At 54.2% G+C, this 16,115-nt stretch overlaps 5 protein-coding genes across 5 annotated transcripts; 2 read left to right on the top strand and 3 right to left on the bottom strand.

The window, feature by feature from the left end:
• Positions 1-223: 223 nt before the first annotated feature.
• On the bottom strand, positions 224-1,007 carry AB675_11062 (Cytochrome c oxidase polypeptide 5, mitochondrial; the record flags this gene model as incomplete). The annotated part of the gene is made up of 3 exons (XM_018139878.1): positions 224-337; positions 383-576; positions 695-1,007. The coding sequence occupies 3 exons, from the start codon at positions 1,005-1,007 to the stop codon at positions 224-226; spliced, it is 621 nt and encodes a 206-aa protein (XP_017994309.1).
• A 564-nt stretch (positions 1,008-1,571) lies between these two features.
• On the bottom strand, positions 1,572-4,238 carry AB675_11063 (Cofilin; the record flags this gene model as incomplete). The annotated part of the gene is made up of 5 exons (XM_018139879.1): positions 1,572-1,715; positions 1,769-1,814; positions 1,864-2,117; positions 2,830-4,012; positions 4,063-4,238. 5 exons carry the CDS (start codon positions 4,236-4,238, stop codon positions 1,572-1,574), a joined length of 1,803 nt encoding a protein of 600 aa, XP_017994316.1.
• Positions 4,239-7,007: 2,769 nt separating this feature from the next.
• On the top strand, positions 7,008-7,728 carry AB675_11065 (uncharacterized protein; the record flags this gene model as incomplete). Its single annotated transcript, XM_018139880.1, has 3 exons — positions 7,008-7,150; positions 7,232-7,295; positions 7,384-7,728. The coding sequence occupies 3 exons, from the start codon at positions 7,008-7,010 to the stop codon at positions 7,726-7,728; spliced, it is 552 nt and encodes a 183-aa protein (XP_017994314.1).
• Positions 7,729-12,698: 4,970 nt separating this feature from the next.
• On the bottom strand, positions 12,699-14,003 carry AB675_11067 (uncharacterized protein; the record flags this gene model as incomplete). The annotated part of the gene is made up of 1 exon (XM_018139881.1): positions 12,699-14,003. The coding sequence occupies one exon, from the start codon at positions 14,001-14,003 to the stop codon at positions 12,699-12,701; it is 1,305 nt and encodes a 434-aa protein (XP_017994321.1).
• A 331-nt stretch (positions 14,004-14,334) lies between these two features.
• Positions 14,335-16,043, top strand: AB675_11068 (Vacuolar transporter chaperone 3; the record flags this gene model as incomplete). Its single annotated transcript, XM_018139882.1, has 1 exon — positions 14,335-16,043. A coding segment is annotated over one exon (1,709 nt), but the record flags the coding sequence as incomplete, so codon positions are not given.
• Positions 16,044-16,115: the final 72 nt, after the last annotated feature.

Below are 16,115 nucleotides of genomic sequence, written 5' to 3' on the forward strand. Positions count from 1 at the left end.
AATTCCACGCCTGAGTCGACCTTCATTCGATTTCAACGTTGCAAAGACATTGCTGGAGGAATGCGGATGATCTCAGTCAATGCTTTGGGAGAACTTGCGGAGCTGCAGTAGTGTGTATGTACACAAAGAGGATATCTGCCTTCGCCAGAATGATTGCAAAAGTACAGGTTTAGGTCTACTCGACCTTCGACGCCTATCAACTTCCTCGTCTTGAACCCTGCATCTACTCTTCTGGCTCCAATACGATTCCCTGTGACTTCGCAGACTTGCTCTGAACGTGACCCTTGCCCTTGTAGCCCTCGCTGCTGATACCGTAAATGGGGTTGGATTTCTCGGCCTGCACGGGTTAGCTTTTGCTTTCCAAGGCGTGTAGTAGACTCACTCTGAGGTACTCGTTGGTAGCCTCCTGCCACTCCTTGGTCATAGTCCTAGGAGGCGGCCGTGCGAAGGAATGGATAGTGAAGAAGAGGGCGGATGAGATGGCGACACCAATGGCGGAATAAATCAAAACCTTTGACCACTCTCCGGGAGGTGTCTCAGCTCGAGGACCGTGAGGACCAAACGCAATCCACCAGGCTACTTCCAGTCAGTATGCATATTTGACAGCGACCAGGGCGAACACAAGGCAGACTCAGGTTGCCATAGACAAGTCCAGCTCCTCATTCCACCTGCATGACGTAGAAAGAGCACGTACCAGCTTTCTTTTCCTGTAATGTCAACTCGTGCCACGGAACCTTCATGCGATCTCGCAGCTGCATCCAAAGCTCAGCCTGCTCTTGTGGTGGCATTCCCTCCCATCTCTTCTCAATTCCGGCCAATGTAGGGTTGGAAATGGCGTGAGCACCGCGCGACTGGGACTGGCTGGTCATGGGACCATGGTGAGCGGCGGAGAAGGATGGCGCAAGGCGAGCAGCGGTCGTCTGATAGCTTCGGACGCACGTCGTGGCTTGTTTCGAGCTGCAGACGCTGGCAGCTTTCGCTGCACGGGGTAAGGAGCGGAGATACATGTCGAGATTCGGTTGCGAGGAAGGCCTCTAGACCATGAGAAAGGAAAGAGCCTGGGCTGCGTGCTCAAGCCTGAAGCTTCACGCCCAAGTCCAGTATTCGTCGAACTGTTGGACGGTGTGTTTGGGCGTGTGAGATGTCGTAGGTCGCGGAAAGAGTCGCAGTTGCCGACAGAACCTGAAGCTCGGAGTGGAGCCTCCGGCAAGTCTTGGCATCGTCGGAACACTCAGACAAGAACGGATTCAGATCAAGCTCATGTTCATTGTAATCATACGCACAATAGATCAGCTTGCAAAGACTGGGTAGGTCACGGTAGAATGTCTATGGTTGAGAAGATCGACTGGGCGCGCGCAGCGATTTTTGCACGCATACTGCCATCGATCAAGTTCGTTTCTATCGTGTAATTTGTGCTATCCTTCGCTACCAGGACCAGCACCGTGCCTCGTCAAGTCGATCGTATGCGCATAGCTTGACCCTGGGATTGTTGTCCGCCGAGATCGTGCATCTCCCGTCGAAGACCTTCCTCGTGACACCCTATCGTTGAGCACAACATGGTCAAGACTCGCTCAGACAGTGCCCTTGCCCTTGCTAGCCTCCTTAAGTAGATCAGCCCACTCCAGCTCGCCCTTGTCGTTGGCTTGCCAGTTCATGGCAATGCCATTGAGAGCGTTCTTGAGAGTCTCGCGCGAGCTGGCGTACACCATGCGGGACTGGCACATCGTTAGTAGCTCGTTAATCATGTGCTGGAGGAGCTTGCCTTGACGCCAGTCGCATCCTGGTTGATGTATGTGATGAAAGCGATCTTGGACCTGTTGACATCAGCGCCTGACCGGCTGAAGCATATTCTGTGAGCCTCACCTCTTGCCCTCACCGCCCTCGAGCTCGAACTCAACATCGTAGATGGCGTACGACGGGCGATCCTTGCCTGAGCTCTCCTTCTTGCTAATCAACTTCTCGCGAAAGGCATCGTAGTCAGACTCGGAGCCGATCTCGTCCACGACAATCTCTTTCTGGTCGTCGGAGATCTTGTAGATTATGTATTTCGGACCGCCACGCCGGCCTTGAGTTTGAGGTCGTTGAATGCGGAAACGCACTCGGGGTTGACAGTTAACCTGTTGTTCGAAACGTCAGTACGCCAGATCCAGCGTTTCGTCGAGGCACTGCGTTGTTCTGTTGGCTTACCCTGAGACAGGCTGCGGCATGAGTTAGCGGATTCTGTCGGACAGGGCGGAGGAGGACTTGCCATGACTGCGAGATACTGTGGAAGGCGGAGTGCTTAGACGGATGTACTGGCTGCGCGAGTCAGAAGAACGTTCAACTCTGCGCGACGCTCGATAGATACGTTGAAGGATCGGAGAGTGATGAGTGCGTGCGTAGGCGATAAATATTCGAAGTTTCGGGTGAAGAACGTACAATCAGGCAGATCCGATAAGTTCAGGCGGCGAGGGAAATGCAGATCAAACCAACGTCGCAGAGAATGCTTCAATAGTACAAAAAGCCTTTTCGCAGTGCGATTATGGAATTGTTCTAAACATACAAGCGGGCATGGGGGGGCTGAGCCAACATGAACTCGGACCTGGAAGTCTCGGCGCTCGTTCGTTGCCCCGGCCGTCGCCAGCTCAATTTCGACCTCAATCATCTTCTCATTACAGTGCTCTGTGGCGTCTTCTGGGTACAGTGTGTCTTATTGACATTGCGAGACCTTCTCATTCGTAGAGCCTTGCAGGTCTATTCATCACAGGTCCATAAGCTTCATCCAACCCGATCGTTGATTCGCGTCCTCTGACGTGTCCAACTGTCACGACTGCTTGGTGCCTGCGGGACCTCATCGCTGGGATACCCGCGATTCCGCTCTGCCTCTGACTTGGTTATGCTGACCTCTCTGATGATCTGGCCGCCTCCCAGTCGGTCATTCGGATACGGGGCTGCTCTCGTGTGAAGTTTGCCGGACGGCACTCGCTGCTTGCTCGACTTCTTCGAACTCTTAGGCTGGTTCACCGGATTCCAGCCTGTGTACGCCTTGTGGGCTGGTTGCACTCTCGGCTTCGCGGTCTTTCTCATTGGTACGGGATCCCATCGCCTTTCGCTCGAGGTGCCAGTACCGGATCGATCAGATGTACTCCGGCGTTGGCTAGGTGGATGTGCTTTCGTGGCGGCAGATTTCTTTTCGCTGCTCTGGGTGAAATGACTCTGACTGGGCGTTCCCGGCTCGTCGGCATCGCTATCCCCGTCGGTAAGGGTATACGGCTCCTGAGCTGACCCTGGCCCTGTTTTCTTAGGACCTCCGCTCCATGGCGCGTCTGGCATGGAACTCATGTAGTCCAACGACTCTGGATCGATGTTTGGCTCTACCTTCACACGCTTGACGCTTTGCGGGCGCTGCATCTCCTCTTCGCCTTGAGAAATTCTGTTGGCATCCATGATCTCTACATTTCTGGGACTGGGCGAACTAGGGCGCTCATCGTGAGAACCATACTCATTTGCACCACGCCGGCGCTTTTTTTGACTACTGTCGCCATCTGGACCTGGTGGCGATCTGTCCGAGGGGCTGATCTTGGGATTTGCTTTGGCCTGGGTGGAAAGCTGATCATTGATGCGCTTCTTGGCTGCGGACCCTGGGCTCTTCTGACGAGGTGTCAGGCTCAACGTGACCATCCGATCTTGGAGCTGTGCGGCGGTGCTCTGGTGAATGCCATCGTGATTTGAAGCAGTGTTCTGATTGCTGTGGGGATGAGGAGTCGAATGGACTGGAGGCGGCAGATTTCGACTCTTTCGCCGCCGAAGTTTTGGGACATGTGCTTGCGAGCCAGCAGCCGCCACTTGATTGATATTAGTGTTGTGGAAAGCCTCATTGTCGGAACCTCTTGCACTCGCTTCATCCTCGCCTGCAGTTCGACGATTGTCGTCTTGCTCGGCCTGTCGTTCGTTCTCGTTACCAGCACGCTGGCGTGTCTCATAATTGCTGATAATCTCTAGTCCCCTCTGTCGGATCTGGGCAAGTTTCGATCTGTTGCCAAAATCAGTTCGGATCCGAGGCGGGTAGGAAGTAGGACCGACCTGACGGAAGCCTCATTCAATTTACCTTCGCCGACCATTTGAGCGATCACCTCTTTGTTTAGCGCTGTCAGCACATCCGGAGCAAGCTTGGCAAGCACAACCTCTAACAGCAGCAATTCTTGGTGTATGCCGACCCAGAAGTCCGCCGGCCGCGGCTGACGAGGTTGGCGAGGCATGACGAGTAGTTTGTCGCTGTTGCTGATCTTGTTATGTAAGGAAGATGGCAACATTTGCGAGTGTGATTGGTTAATGCGATGGACGTTCACGGCCCTCACGCCTCGTCGCCTCGTGCGCTTGCCGAAAGTCTTGGCAACCCGTCCGTTTACCTGAGCCAGCCTTCCAAGGTTGTCTTTGATCTCGTTCTCGGATTCGCGCAACATTTGGTCCTAATCCTGCTAAATATCAACGCCGCACGCAGGCATCTAGTCCAATACGCAATCACTCACGGCTCTGCAAAGATGTCCGAACTCTCCTCCAACGACCGGTGAGTAAACACAACCTCACAGAAGGCGAGAGCTGAGAAGACCACAGCGCCTTGTTCACGGCCCTCGTCGCTCAGAAGGGCAACTTAACTCGAGAAGAGCAGGATGAGATCTCCGCGAAGCTGGCTCAACTTGGTGTAACGATGAGTTGGAATGGTATGTTTTGGGTGATACCACGATTGCATTGAGCTGACTTCTACTAGCTGTCAGGTAAGCTGCCATGCCCGCCCCGGACACACCTTGCTCCATTCACTGCGTGCACATCACACTCCGTCCGTTGCGAGTCTCCCGAGCTCTGTCGACCTTCATCTGGTGCAATCTCTTCCCTGGTCCATCGGAAGCACGATCTTCGTCTTTGTGCCTGTCTATCCCACCTCGTTCTTCACATCCCTATCCTCCGCCGATCACAACCTATTACCGGATTCGCTATACATTTTGGAAGACACGATGCCCGGCACTGTGACCGCTTTTGACGCAGAGGCGAGGATTTACTTTCTCTGCCTCATGTCGCCCAACCAGTCCATGACCGATGCTCAGGCCACCCAGATCGCAACCCTCACCAGCCGTTCGGTGAGCAATGTAAGGTAAGTGAGTCTTGTGCATGCTTCTGATTTCGCTACATTCTCACTCAGTGCTGCCTCACTGTCGTTTCTCTCGTCGGACGCTCCTCTGCGCGCCTCATTTGATCACGAATTTCGGCTACATAAGGTCGTCTTGGATCCCTCTCTTCGTCTTCACCCAAGGTTCCGTCCGCCGTCCAAGCCGATAGCGACTCAAAGCACCCTTTTGCTCCATCTCGTTGTATCGTCCCGATCCCACGATGCCAGATGCCCCAGTGTCCGACGCTGAAGCGAAGGCCATTCTTCTGGGGTTGCTGCCTCCCAATCGCAAGATGACGGGTGCCGAGGCTGAAGCGATCGGCAACAGAATCGGCCGCCACCCGGAAACTATCAAGTGAGCAAGTCCTGTGCATGCCTCTGATATCGCTACAGTTCAACGCTGCCTCACCGGCGGCTCTCTGGTTGACGGATGTTCCATTTTCGCGCCCTTCATTCACTTGGACACTTCCACGATACAACCCCATCCTGCATACGAACGTTTTCCTTTTTTTCGTATCCCGTCTGCCGTCCAAATCCACAAGTACTCGACCCACTCCTGAATCTACTGTCCCTTTACACATTTCCAAAGTCAAGATGGGTCAAGTCTCCGTGTCCGACGCAGAAGCGAAGATCATGCTCTTGACGCTGCTGGATCGAGACCCCAAGACGACGTTGACGGCTGCCGAAGCTGCACAGATAGGCAAAGTTATCGGCCGTCAACCGGAAGTTGTCAAGTGAGTCGCTCGCTCTTGGCACAGTTGACCCAGACCATTTCTTTTGTCTCCTCAAAATCCCTGCGACCCTTTCATCCACTTCGCAAACTTCGTCTACCACACTCCCTTTCTTCGACACGCAAACGCAAGCATCTCACTCAATCACTGCAAACCGACAAAATGCCGACTGGACCGTTGTCAGATGCTGAGGAGAAGCTTCTGCTGCTCCTCATCGTCGACCTCGATGTCACTGTTTCGCGCGCCAAATTTGCTGAGATCGGAAAGCGCATGGACCGCAACCCAGACGTCATCCGGTCAGTCGCCAATACTCCGCTGTCTTCACTGCTCGCATGTCATTTTTCCCCCATCTTTTCCTTCTTCGCGAGCGCATGGCTTTTCTACTTGGTCACCGCGCACCCTGCTTTGTCCACCGTTTGCCCAACCAGTCCGTCACAATTTCCTCCCTCGACCGAACGTCCAACGCATCTTCGTCACCTCCAAATTGAGTCGCATATCATGCCTGCCACGCCGATGTCAGATGCGGAGGACAAGGCCATGTTGTTCGCTGTCCTTGGTCTTCACGGTCCCGCCACACGCGCCCAATTCGCTGAGATCGCGACTCGAATGAACCGCGAACCTGAACAGCTGAGGTACCGCCTCCCCGCGTTTGTCACCTCAAGTTTCACCCCTTCACTGCCTCACCCCACAGACTCCTTTCTGCTTCAAACGAATTGTTTTCTTCTCTTCAATCCTCTCCAGTCTTTCCACAGCCAAGCGCAGACCCGGAAACACTCTGCACTCGAAGTCCCACATACTCTACACACCCTCAAAGTCCTCCCAACACGACAATGCCAGCCAATTGGACGCCCGAGGCGGTGGCTGCAATGTTCTTCGCGATCCAGAAGAACGGTGGGAAATTCGACTTCCACTACGTCGCTTCAGTGCTGCCCGCTGAATTCACTGAATCCGTTTGCAGGTGTGTTGCTGCCTGCTCTGTCACTGTTGCATCACTTCGCTTCCTTCACTTTTCAGAAGTTCTTTTTCTCGGACTTCAAAATATCTGCCAGAGTCCGCCCCGTGCGACATTTTCCTTCCTTCCTACCACTCACTTCCACACTCCGACCTCAATCATCCCAACCACCCTATCCAAGATGCCTATCCAGTGGAACACTGAGCTAGAGCGCCAGCTCCTACTCTGGATTATCAGTGAAGGCAACCTCACTCCCAACACCGATGTCCTGCAGAAGGTTGCCGATCGTTTCGGGCCTGGCGTCGTGACCGCGAAGGCTCTTTCGTACGCTGACAGTCTTTCTATGCGTTGCCCATACTGTTATCGTCTACTACCGAGAAGACCTTCGCTAACTTGCTTTCCCAGACAAAAATTCTACAAGCTAAAGAAGGAGGCCGAGAAGCTGCTCGCCGACGGCGCAGGACCAGATGTAAGTCTACAATTAAACATGGACCCGCAGAGTCCTCCCTAGCTATTCGCATCCATCCGACACCTTCATCACTGACATCCATACGCAGACCCCAGCCACCCCAGTCGCTAAAGGCACCAAGACCCCCGCCAGCAAGTCCACCGCAGGCAAGCGCAAGAAAGCCACCGACACCAACGGAGACGCCGAGGCTGACGATGCTGCGGCCGCAACTCCCACCAAGACCCCCAAGAAGCGCAAGACCAATGCCAAAGACGCCAAAGTCAAGACTGAGGAAACTGAGCCCGAGGTTGCTGCTGAGGGTGAGGCTTCCGAGGAGGTGAAGGCCGAGGATGGTGAGAACGGTGATGGCGAGGTCGCTGCCGATGCAGTTACCGAGGAGGCCGCTGAGGGTGTCAACGGCGAGGAGGGTGAGAAGGTTGCTGAGAAGGCCTAGATTGCCTGGTCTCTGGTAAGCGAGCCACCTACGGTTTCTTGGACACAAGCTGACAAAGCCCTCCTAGCCACCACTCCATATCGCACACACATCACTGCGCATCCCCAGCATACGACATTCCATCCAGAGATCCATGCGCAAGATTCCAGTACTCATCGTCCATCATTCCACGACCCACCCAGACTTGAGGAGGAAGGGACATGAGGTATCGGTACTCTGTGCATGGCAGAGATGAGAGTCAGTCACGCACACTACGAATACAGAAGCCCAAAAGCAGATATCAAGGGCGAGCTACGATTAGAGCTTTCATGAATGATACCCAACGGCGTTTTCAGAGGACTACTACAGAAAGTTGGGAGTCAGGACAGGTCAGGACAGGCAGGCTTGGGATACGTAGAGCTTGCCTGCTTGGCTACTGGAAATGAGAACTTCATGCTTCACCTTCTCATCCATGAACTTCTGTTTCCCATCCGAGTCTTTCTGTTTCCCATGCGAGATTTTCTGTATTCCACCCGAGATTTTCTGTTTCCCATCCGAGTCTTTCTGTTTCCCACCCAAGAGCTTCCGTATCTCATCCAGAATTTTCTGTTTCCCATCCCCCACCCTCATTATACACGTCTCGTGAGTGAGCGTCCCTTGCAGCCCAAAGTAGTAGCCTTCGTTCCTCTTCAGACGAGAGGTGTTCCAAGTCTGGCTACTCCTCGTGCTATATCAGTTTAGCATGGAGGCCTTCCTGATGGGTGTATCAATCCATGTGCATGCAGGTAGCCTGCACACACAAGCCTAATTTCGAGCTCAAAAAGTCACATCTGCCTTGAATTGATACCGATTTCAGAGGCCGCCCCGGAGTGCTTCTACATTCCATGAACTCCGCTCTTCCCTTTACGGAAGCATGTCTGGCGTGTAGTATACAGTCCGCGTGGAGCAGTCGAAAGTGGAGTCCAGGGAGGCTTCTAAATGTCGCACGTGCGAGTCCGTGTCTCAATTTGTACCTATCGTATTTCGAAATGGCATTGCTCGCGGTGGCAACGCTTGATCAGAAGGGGGTAGGAGGGGACCTCACAGGCAGCACGTAAGAGCAGGCAGAACAGAGGAGTCACGTTGGGAATCGATTGTATTGGAGTGCAGGCAGCGATTCCTGCATGGAGCACTCGTTGGCCGGTCTAATTAACGGCAGAGCGTGTCTGCGGCTGTGCTATCTTATGTTGAAGCTATCAGCCAAAGCAGCTGTGGTAGCTGTGTCCAGAAATGTCTGAACTGCCGTTGGGTTCAAGCCAGATACCGCAAATATCCAGTCTTGGGTATTCTCCGTTACAGCTTACAGCAAATATCTCCAACGAGTTCGTGTTCAATCGTCTCCGAGACTAGTTAAGTCTGCTCCGATTTCCCGACAGCTTCATAGGAGTCATTATCCACGTTCCGAGATCCAGAGTGAGATAGGAATGAAGTTCTGCAGACCCAAGAATGCCATCCCCAAAGACGAATAGAAGGGCTTCGAGGCATCGTCGACCTGTAGACTTCATGCTGCCGTCGCTATATCGCGGTATCATTGTCAGCTTCCCAAGAAAGTGTGAAGGGAAGGCAGCTCGGACTACCCTCCGACAGGTGCTTGTGACACAACAGCGCGTCTCGCAATGGTCTCATACCCAATGCTGTCGTTCGTGAACAAGAAGCTCGACCTCAACGATCTGCAACGAGAAGCAGGTGTCAGCAGACCACAACATACCACGGGAAGGAGCAGAGTAGTAGGAGGTACTCACCACGAAGCAACTTATCCCAAGCGTCTTTGCCACTCTTGCCCTTCTTGCCACGCTTAGGACTCCACCCAGACGGCATGATACCTTCTTTCTTCCCTGCTTTGGTATTGCCAGCCCAATCACTATCATCACTGTCGTCAACGGCAAATTGGCCACGTTCATCATCGCCATCAGATTCGGTGGGACCGTCGTAGGCGGCAGGCTTAACAGCGGTGGGGGAGCGAGTAGTGCGACGTTTCTTCTTGGCTGGAGGCGGAGTCTCAACTTCGTAGTTGCTGCCAATCAGGATCTCTTCACCGGCGTCGTTGATGATTGTGGTGCCGTAGGGTGAATCCTGGGTCCAAGCGCCGCTGCTGGAGCTGGACTCAGCTGCGGAAGTGGTAGCGGCGGTGTTGGAGGCCTCCTTAACAGGCGTGGAGGGAAGGTCGGTCCAGTTTGACTCGTACTTGCCACTCCGCGCGAGCCTTGATCAGTATCTCTTCAGCCAGCTTGGTAGCATCCCACTCGTCGACGTCTTGCTCGGCAAATTTCTGCTCGCCAAGTTCTTGCTCGTCAATGTCTTCCTCGTCATCCGAGAAACCTTCGAAAACGCTCTCGTCATCGATGGTTTGACTGACAGGATCTTCTTCGGGCGAGTCCTCTGAGGAGTCCTCTGAGGAAGACAAAGGGGTTGGGCTACGTTTGCGCTTCCGTGCCGAAGTCTTCGTGGCGATGGTCGGCGAGCTCTCCTCTTCGTCCTCATCATCATTGTCAGACTGACTGCCACCGCCGTGCGAATGGTCCTCATCGTCACCGTAAGACTGGCTGCCACTTGGGGCCGGATATGGCGAAGAACTTCCATCGGCTACCTGGACCCATCGTTGATGCGCACCAAACTGCTTCTCAAATTTGGCATCAGCAGCACCAATGGCCTTCTTCAGGGGAGGAGGTGTGGTTGTGTAGGCAATGGTGGACCTCGGGTGCAGATCATAGTACCCGATGTCAGCAAGCTTCTTGGCGGCTTTCTTGTGGGCAGTCTTCTCGGGCACCTCAACGATGGTGGTGAGCTTCGTTCTCTTCTTCATGTGAACTTGTGCCAGCTCAGGATGTGCATCGACGTACATGCCGAACTTACGGCCTTTCGAAGACTCAAGCGGATCGGTCGGCTTGTTTGTCTTGGGATGGATGTTGGTCTTGCCGCTGAGATAGTCATTCGTGCGCTTCTTTCGAGCTCGACGAGCTTCTTCCTTGGCATGTTCCTGGGAGTTACGGACCTTGACTTCAGTTTGTATTTTCTCGATACGGTCGACACGTTCGCGGTCGGACAAGGTAGACAAAAAATCTTGGGCATACTCGACACTCCATTTCTTCTCGCTGTCGAGGAGCAGACCGTTCACATCGATGTCATCTGGGTTCTGAGACTGTTCCTATATTAGCCACTGAAACAATCGCGAGCGAGGAAGAGTGCCTACAGCGTCGAAGGCTGCAAAAGCTGTCTTGGCAGCATACACAGCGCGATTCTTGACGGGCAGAGCATCGTTCTCGTTGCCTGAGTCCCACGAGCCGTCCACTTGACTGATCGGGCGCTTTGTAGCTGTGGCGGATTCGACAACACCGGCGCTTCCCTTGGTAGGGGGTTCGACAGGCTGTTCGGCAGCGACGATAGCTTCAGTGGCAGAAGAGTGAGCAGCATCGGTATCAACGGTCGGATCATTTGGCTCTTTCTTAACAACAACACCAGACTTGGCAGGAGTCTTCTCGTGGTTCGTGGAAGTGCCGTGGGTAAGAGGACTGTCATCTTCGTCCTTGACCGCACCACTCGAGCCGTCGCCAATGCTTGTCTCTCCAGAAGTAGCTGCGCCATTTCCCTGCTTGGATCTCTTGGCCTTCGGAGTAGCGGGTGCGGCGAAAACCTCAGCGCCACTACGAGAGGCTTTGCTCTTGCCGTTGGGGGAAGCAGTGCCGAAGTCTTTGCGAAACTTCCTCATGCGATGCTTGATGGCGTCGAGCGATGGCTTCTCATCATCGGCTACATCGAGGTCAGGCAATGGCCACCGTATCAAGTGGAAAGAACTCACGGAACTTGCTAGCGATGGCCTCGTAGTCGATAGAACCGGTGTCTTTCTGCTCGAAGGCGTAGTACAGCAACTGTGTCAAGCCTGTTAGTTAGGCAGAGAATGTGGCATGCACACTTGCCTGCTTGTCCATCGCATCAGTCCATTTGAGCGGCATGATGACGACTTGGGCGGACTACGACAAGGACAGTGGTCAATGGCGACGAGGTGCAGCGATGGAGACCGTGTGATACGAGATTAGGCAGCAGAACGAACAGCCGTCGCAGAAAGGAAGACTTCCAACTGCTCGAAGGGCTGGAGAAAACTGAGAGAACGAATTGAGTGCAAAGTAGCAGCAAAGATTGCAAACGCACAAAATTGCAGAATCATCTGCGAGAAAGAAATACTTCGACAAGATGGCGGGGTAGCAGGTCGACAGCGAGCACGTGTCGCTCTGGAATGGCATGACTCGACTGCAGTGAAGTGTCCCAGCAACAAAACACGATCTCGAAGTCAGTCTGCCCTGAGCGAGTCCAACCGTAGTCAGGAGCAACACAGAACCCATTGACGACCTGGTGATTAGAGACAGCGACGGAGCACCAGCTTGGAGTCACTTCACCATGAGGGCAGGCCCATCGCCCTGCCAGAAGCAAGTCACGAGCCCTTCAAGGCCCGGCCATGCGGCGGTGAGTCCTCCGTACGCTGAAGCACCCTCTCAAAGCCAGTCTGAGCTGTGAGCGATCCTGTTTCTCTGCTAGAAGCAAGTCACGAGCCGTTGTGAGTCAACTTGTACAGGATACTGAAGCCTCACAAAAACCGAGAACCAGCTCGGAGCGGACAGTAAGACCATTGCCCTGTAAGAGGTAACTGACGATCGACTCGAAATCCGTTGATGGGTAACAGAGTTGGTGACGAAGGTCTGCCGAGGTTGGCCGAAGCAAGTGTTCTGAATCGTGATGGTTGTATACAGTGTATTGTTATGTGGATGCAGAGCCCGCCCGGGCCTGAATTAAGCTGCACGACAAGGTCGTATCCATCTGTGTCGCTGCTGACTGCTGCAAAAAATCCTTGGTATGCTACAGTGTTTTTCAAAAGCTCAACAGTCTAATAGGTATCGTCCAAGAAAGCCAAGCGTTCTATGGTGATCATGATGGCTTCTCTGATCTGTTCTGCCTTGCACTCAGAGTCTGCTGGTCATCTTCCGCTTCCACAGCCGCAACAACCACACGGCGGCTGCCGTTCCTGCAATCGTCCGGTATGCAAAGAAAATCGCCAGCGCCACGTTAACGCGATCGTAGTACCCAACCAGCATCCGTGACAAAGCATCGTTGGATCTCGTGACTCCAGTACCACTTATGCCGACTGTATTTCTCTTTTGATCTCGTAGCTGCTCAAGTACCAACTTGGTAGGCTCGCCTTCAGTCACTGCCACAGCCTGTGTCTGCGCATCTGCGGCAGTGTTGCTCGGCCAGGTACCGCTGGATAGGTCCCCCGCATTTCCTAGACGAAGACTGCGGGTGCATACCCAGACCAAGAACTTCAGGTCCGGGACCGTAAAGGTCGGATATTTCCACAGAGCCACGGCGTTGTACGGAGGCAGGGTGTCCAGAAAATCCGCCAGCACGCCCAATGTCAAGCCCCAGAGAAGGATCGGCTGTTGATGGGCAAGTGATTGTGATGATTCAGCAACGCCAAATTGACCCTTGTACCAATCTGTGGGCGTCTCGTCCGGCACAAAGTCGGGGATGGAGGTCGCAAATACACTTACTGAGGGCACGAGCTGAATGGCAGAGAAGACCATCTTGCCCATCATGGCGCGCAGAAAGTAGCGAGCGATGGGCCCACCTTGTCTGGCCATACGGGTCGAAATGTCGACCTTCTCAATGGTCCGCATGGAAGGAGACAGCAGAGCGCGCAAGGGGATCCAATGAACGCTTGCCACCTCGGTAGGCTGTGGCGAGAGATACGGTGGTACTTTGTTGGGCCAGACAAACACATACGGGCAGAGCACCATAAGGGGGACTTTGCCCCAGGTCGTTGCGACGATGCGTTCTGGCAGATTGCCAGCCGGGATCGCATTGGTCAGATCAACGCCTGTCTCTTCTCGTGTTTCTCGTACGGCTGCAGCAAAGTCATCGGCGTCCTCAGGGTCTCTCTTGCCACCAGGCAGCGCTGTATGGCCTGACCATCTATCGCCAGGTCTGCCGGCTCGTTTGATGAAGAGTACTTCTGGATCGCCGTTCTTCACCCAGTCTTGCGCAAAGTACTCGTCGAGGGTGGTTGCAGGAGGCTCATTCTTCGATACTTCCACGACAGACTTCGCTGGATCAGGCACAGGTGCAAAGGCGGGCCGTACGCGAATTATGACTGCGACAGACGCCCGTTTCTTGCAGCCCTCAGGAGTGGGAACATGAGGGAAAGGATGGGTGATTTGACGATTGAGCACGGGCTGCAGAGCGGCCAAAATGGCGCGTGAGTCTTCCATCTTCACATTGTTCTCATCTCTAGAGAAGACGAGGCAAGGTGCGGGCTATATAAGAGCAGGTAGGTCAGATTCAGTGGTCGCGGATTCCCGCTGTTTGATTACTCTCGAATGTCAGGTCTAAATTGAGTTTGCCGCGGCAGGTTCGGAATTAGGGTCTGCAATCTCCTGGTGACGTCTTCTGCCCGCCCATCAGAAGAGCACGTGGGTGCTTTCTCGGTGCTGCTAATTCAGAGAGCTTGTGTAAGTCTTTTCTATGAGAAGCATTTTTCCGCTATGATATTCCGTAGCTCTTGCATACTTTGCTGAATGCAACACTCAGACGACAATCAGCATGCGGTTCGGCAAAACCCTCCAGAACTCGATCTACCCACCATGGAAAGACAAGTATCTCGACTATAACAAGATCAAGAAACTGCTGAGGGAAGATGAGACCTCTCCGCAAGGTCGAAGTGGGGGAGACAGTACTTGGTCCGAGAAGGACGAGGAGAACTTCGTCCATGAACTCGTGACAATTCAGCTTGAGCGAGTGAACCAGCACCAGGTCGACACAGCCCAGAAGATCCGTGATCGAACGAGTGCAATCGAGTCCAAGCTCCAGCAGACCACCGATGGCACGGCAAAGACCGATGAGGAGAAGAAGAATGTTGCCAACGAGGTCATAAAGGAGCTCGACAGCATCTCCAAGGAGATCACTGAGCTTAAGAAGTTCAGCAGAATCAACTATACTGGCTTCCTCAAAGCTGCAAAGAAACATGACCGGAGACGAGGACAGAAGTACCGAGTCCGACCCATGCTGCAAGTCCGCATGACGGAGACACCATTCAACTCGGAGGACTACCAGCCACTGCTGTTCCGCCTGTCTGCCATGTACACTTGGAGTCGCCAGATACTTGAAGGCGAACAGGCTCGCGCCGAGTCATCTGGGACAAGCATACGACCGCAGGACGAGTACAAAGCATACAAGTTCTGGGTCCACGTCGACAACTTGCTCGAGGTCAAGACGTACATCCTCCGGCGTCTGCCAGTCCTGGTCTACAACCCACAATCGCTCAAGGTGGTCGACTCGTCTCAAAAGGACCCCACCATTACTTCCATCTACCTCGACAACGACAAATTCGAGCTCTACCAAGCCAAGGTCGACAAGACTGACGAAGCAAGCTCTGTGAGGCTACGGTGGACTGGCCAGCTCGCCGACAAGCCGGATATCGTTCTGGAGAAGAAAGTTGTCAGCGACGCAACCAACAGCCGCGACATTCGCATCACCCTCAAGCAGAAATACGTCGTACCCTTCCTGAAAGGCGAGTACAAGCTGGAGAAGCAGATCGCCAAACTCGAAGAGCGCCTTGGCGCCGACGCCAAAGAAGTCACTGACCTCCGCAACAACGTCTCCGAGATCCAAAGCTTCATCGCAGAGAAGAGCCTTGAACCGGCCCTCCGCGCCAGCTACACCCGCACCGCCTTCCAGATCCCGGGCGACGACCGTATCCGCGTCTCCCTCGATACCGACCTCGCCCTCATCCGCGAAGACGCCCTCGACACAGACCGCCCCTGCCGCGACCCCGAAGACTGGCACCGCTCCGATATCGATGATCGCGAGCTCGAATTCCCCTTCTCCAGCATCAAGCAAGGCGAGATCGACCGCTTCCCGCATGCAGTCCTCGAGATCAAGGTCAAAGACACCAAGTACACCCGCAACAACGCCTGGCTCGCCGATCTCATGTCCTCGCATCTCGTCAAGGAAGCACCCAAGTTCTCCAAATTCGTCCATGGCGTCGCCGAGCTCTTCGAGGACTACGTCAACAGCTTCCCCTTCTGGCTGAGCGACCTGGAAACCGACATTCGCCGCGACCCGGAGACCGCGTTCGTCCAAGAGCAAGAACGGCAAGAGAAGCAGGCCGCAGACGAAGTCGCCGTGGGCAGTTTCATTTCGAAATCAATGCTCGCCTCCTCGGTCGCGGCAAGATCCAAGATCGGCTCCCCATCCGGAATGGCCGCCTCACCAATGGCCAAACGCGCCAGCATCTCCCGTGCAATGAGCATGTCTGCCTCCGCGCCCAAATCCTCCTCCCAACTTCGCTCCACCGCCGAAGAGCACGACTCCGACGATGACGG

This window comes from Cyphellophora attinorum (assembly GCF_001299255.1).
Source record: "Cyphellophora attinorum strain CBS 131958 chromosome Unknown Contig64, whole genome shotgun sequence".
Lineage (NCBI taxonomy): Eukaryota > Fungi > Ascomycota > Eurotiomycetes > Chaetothyriales > Cyphellophoraceae > Cyphellophora > Cyphellophora attinorum.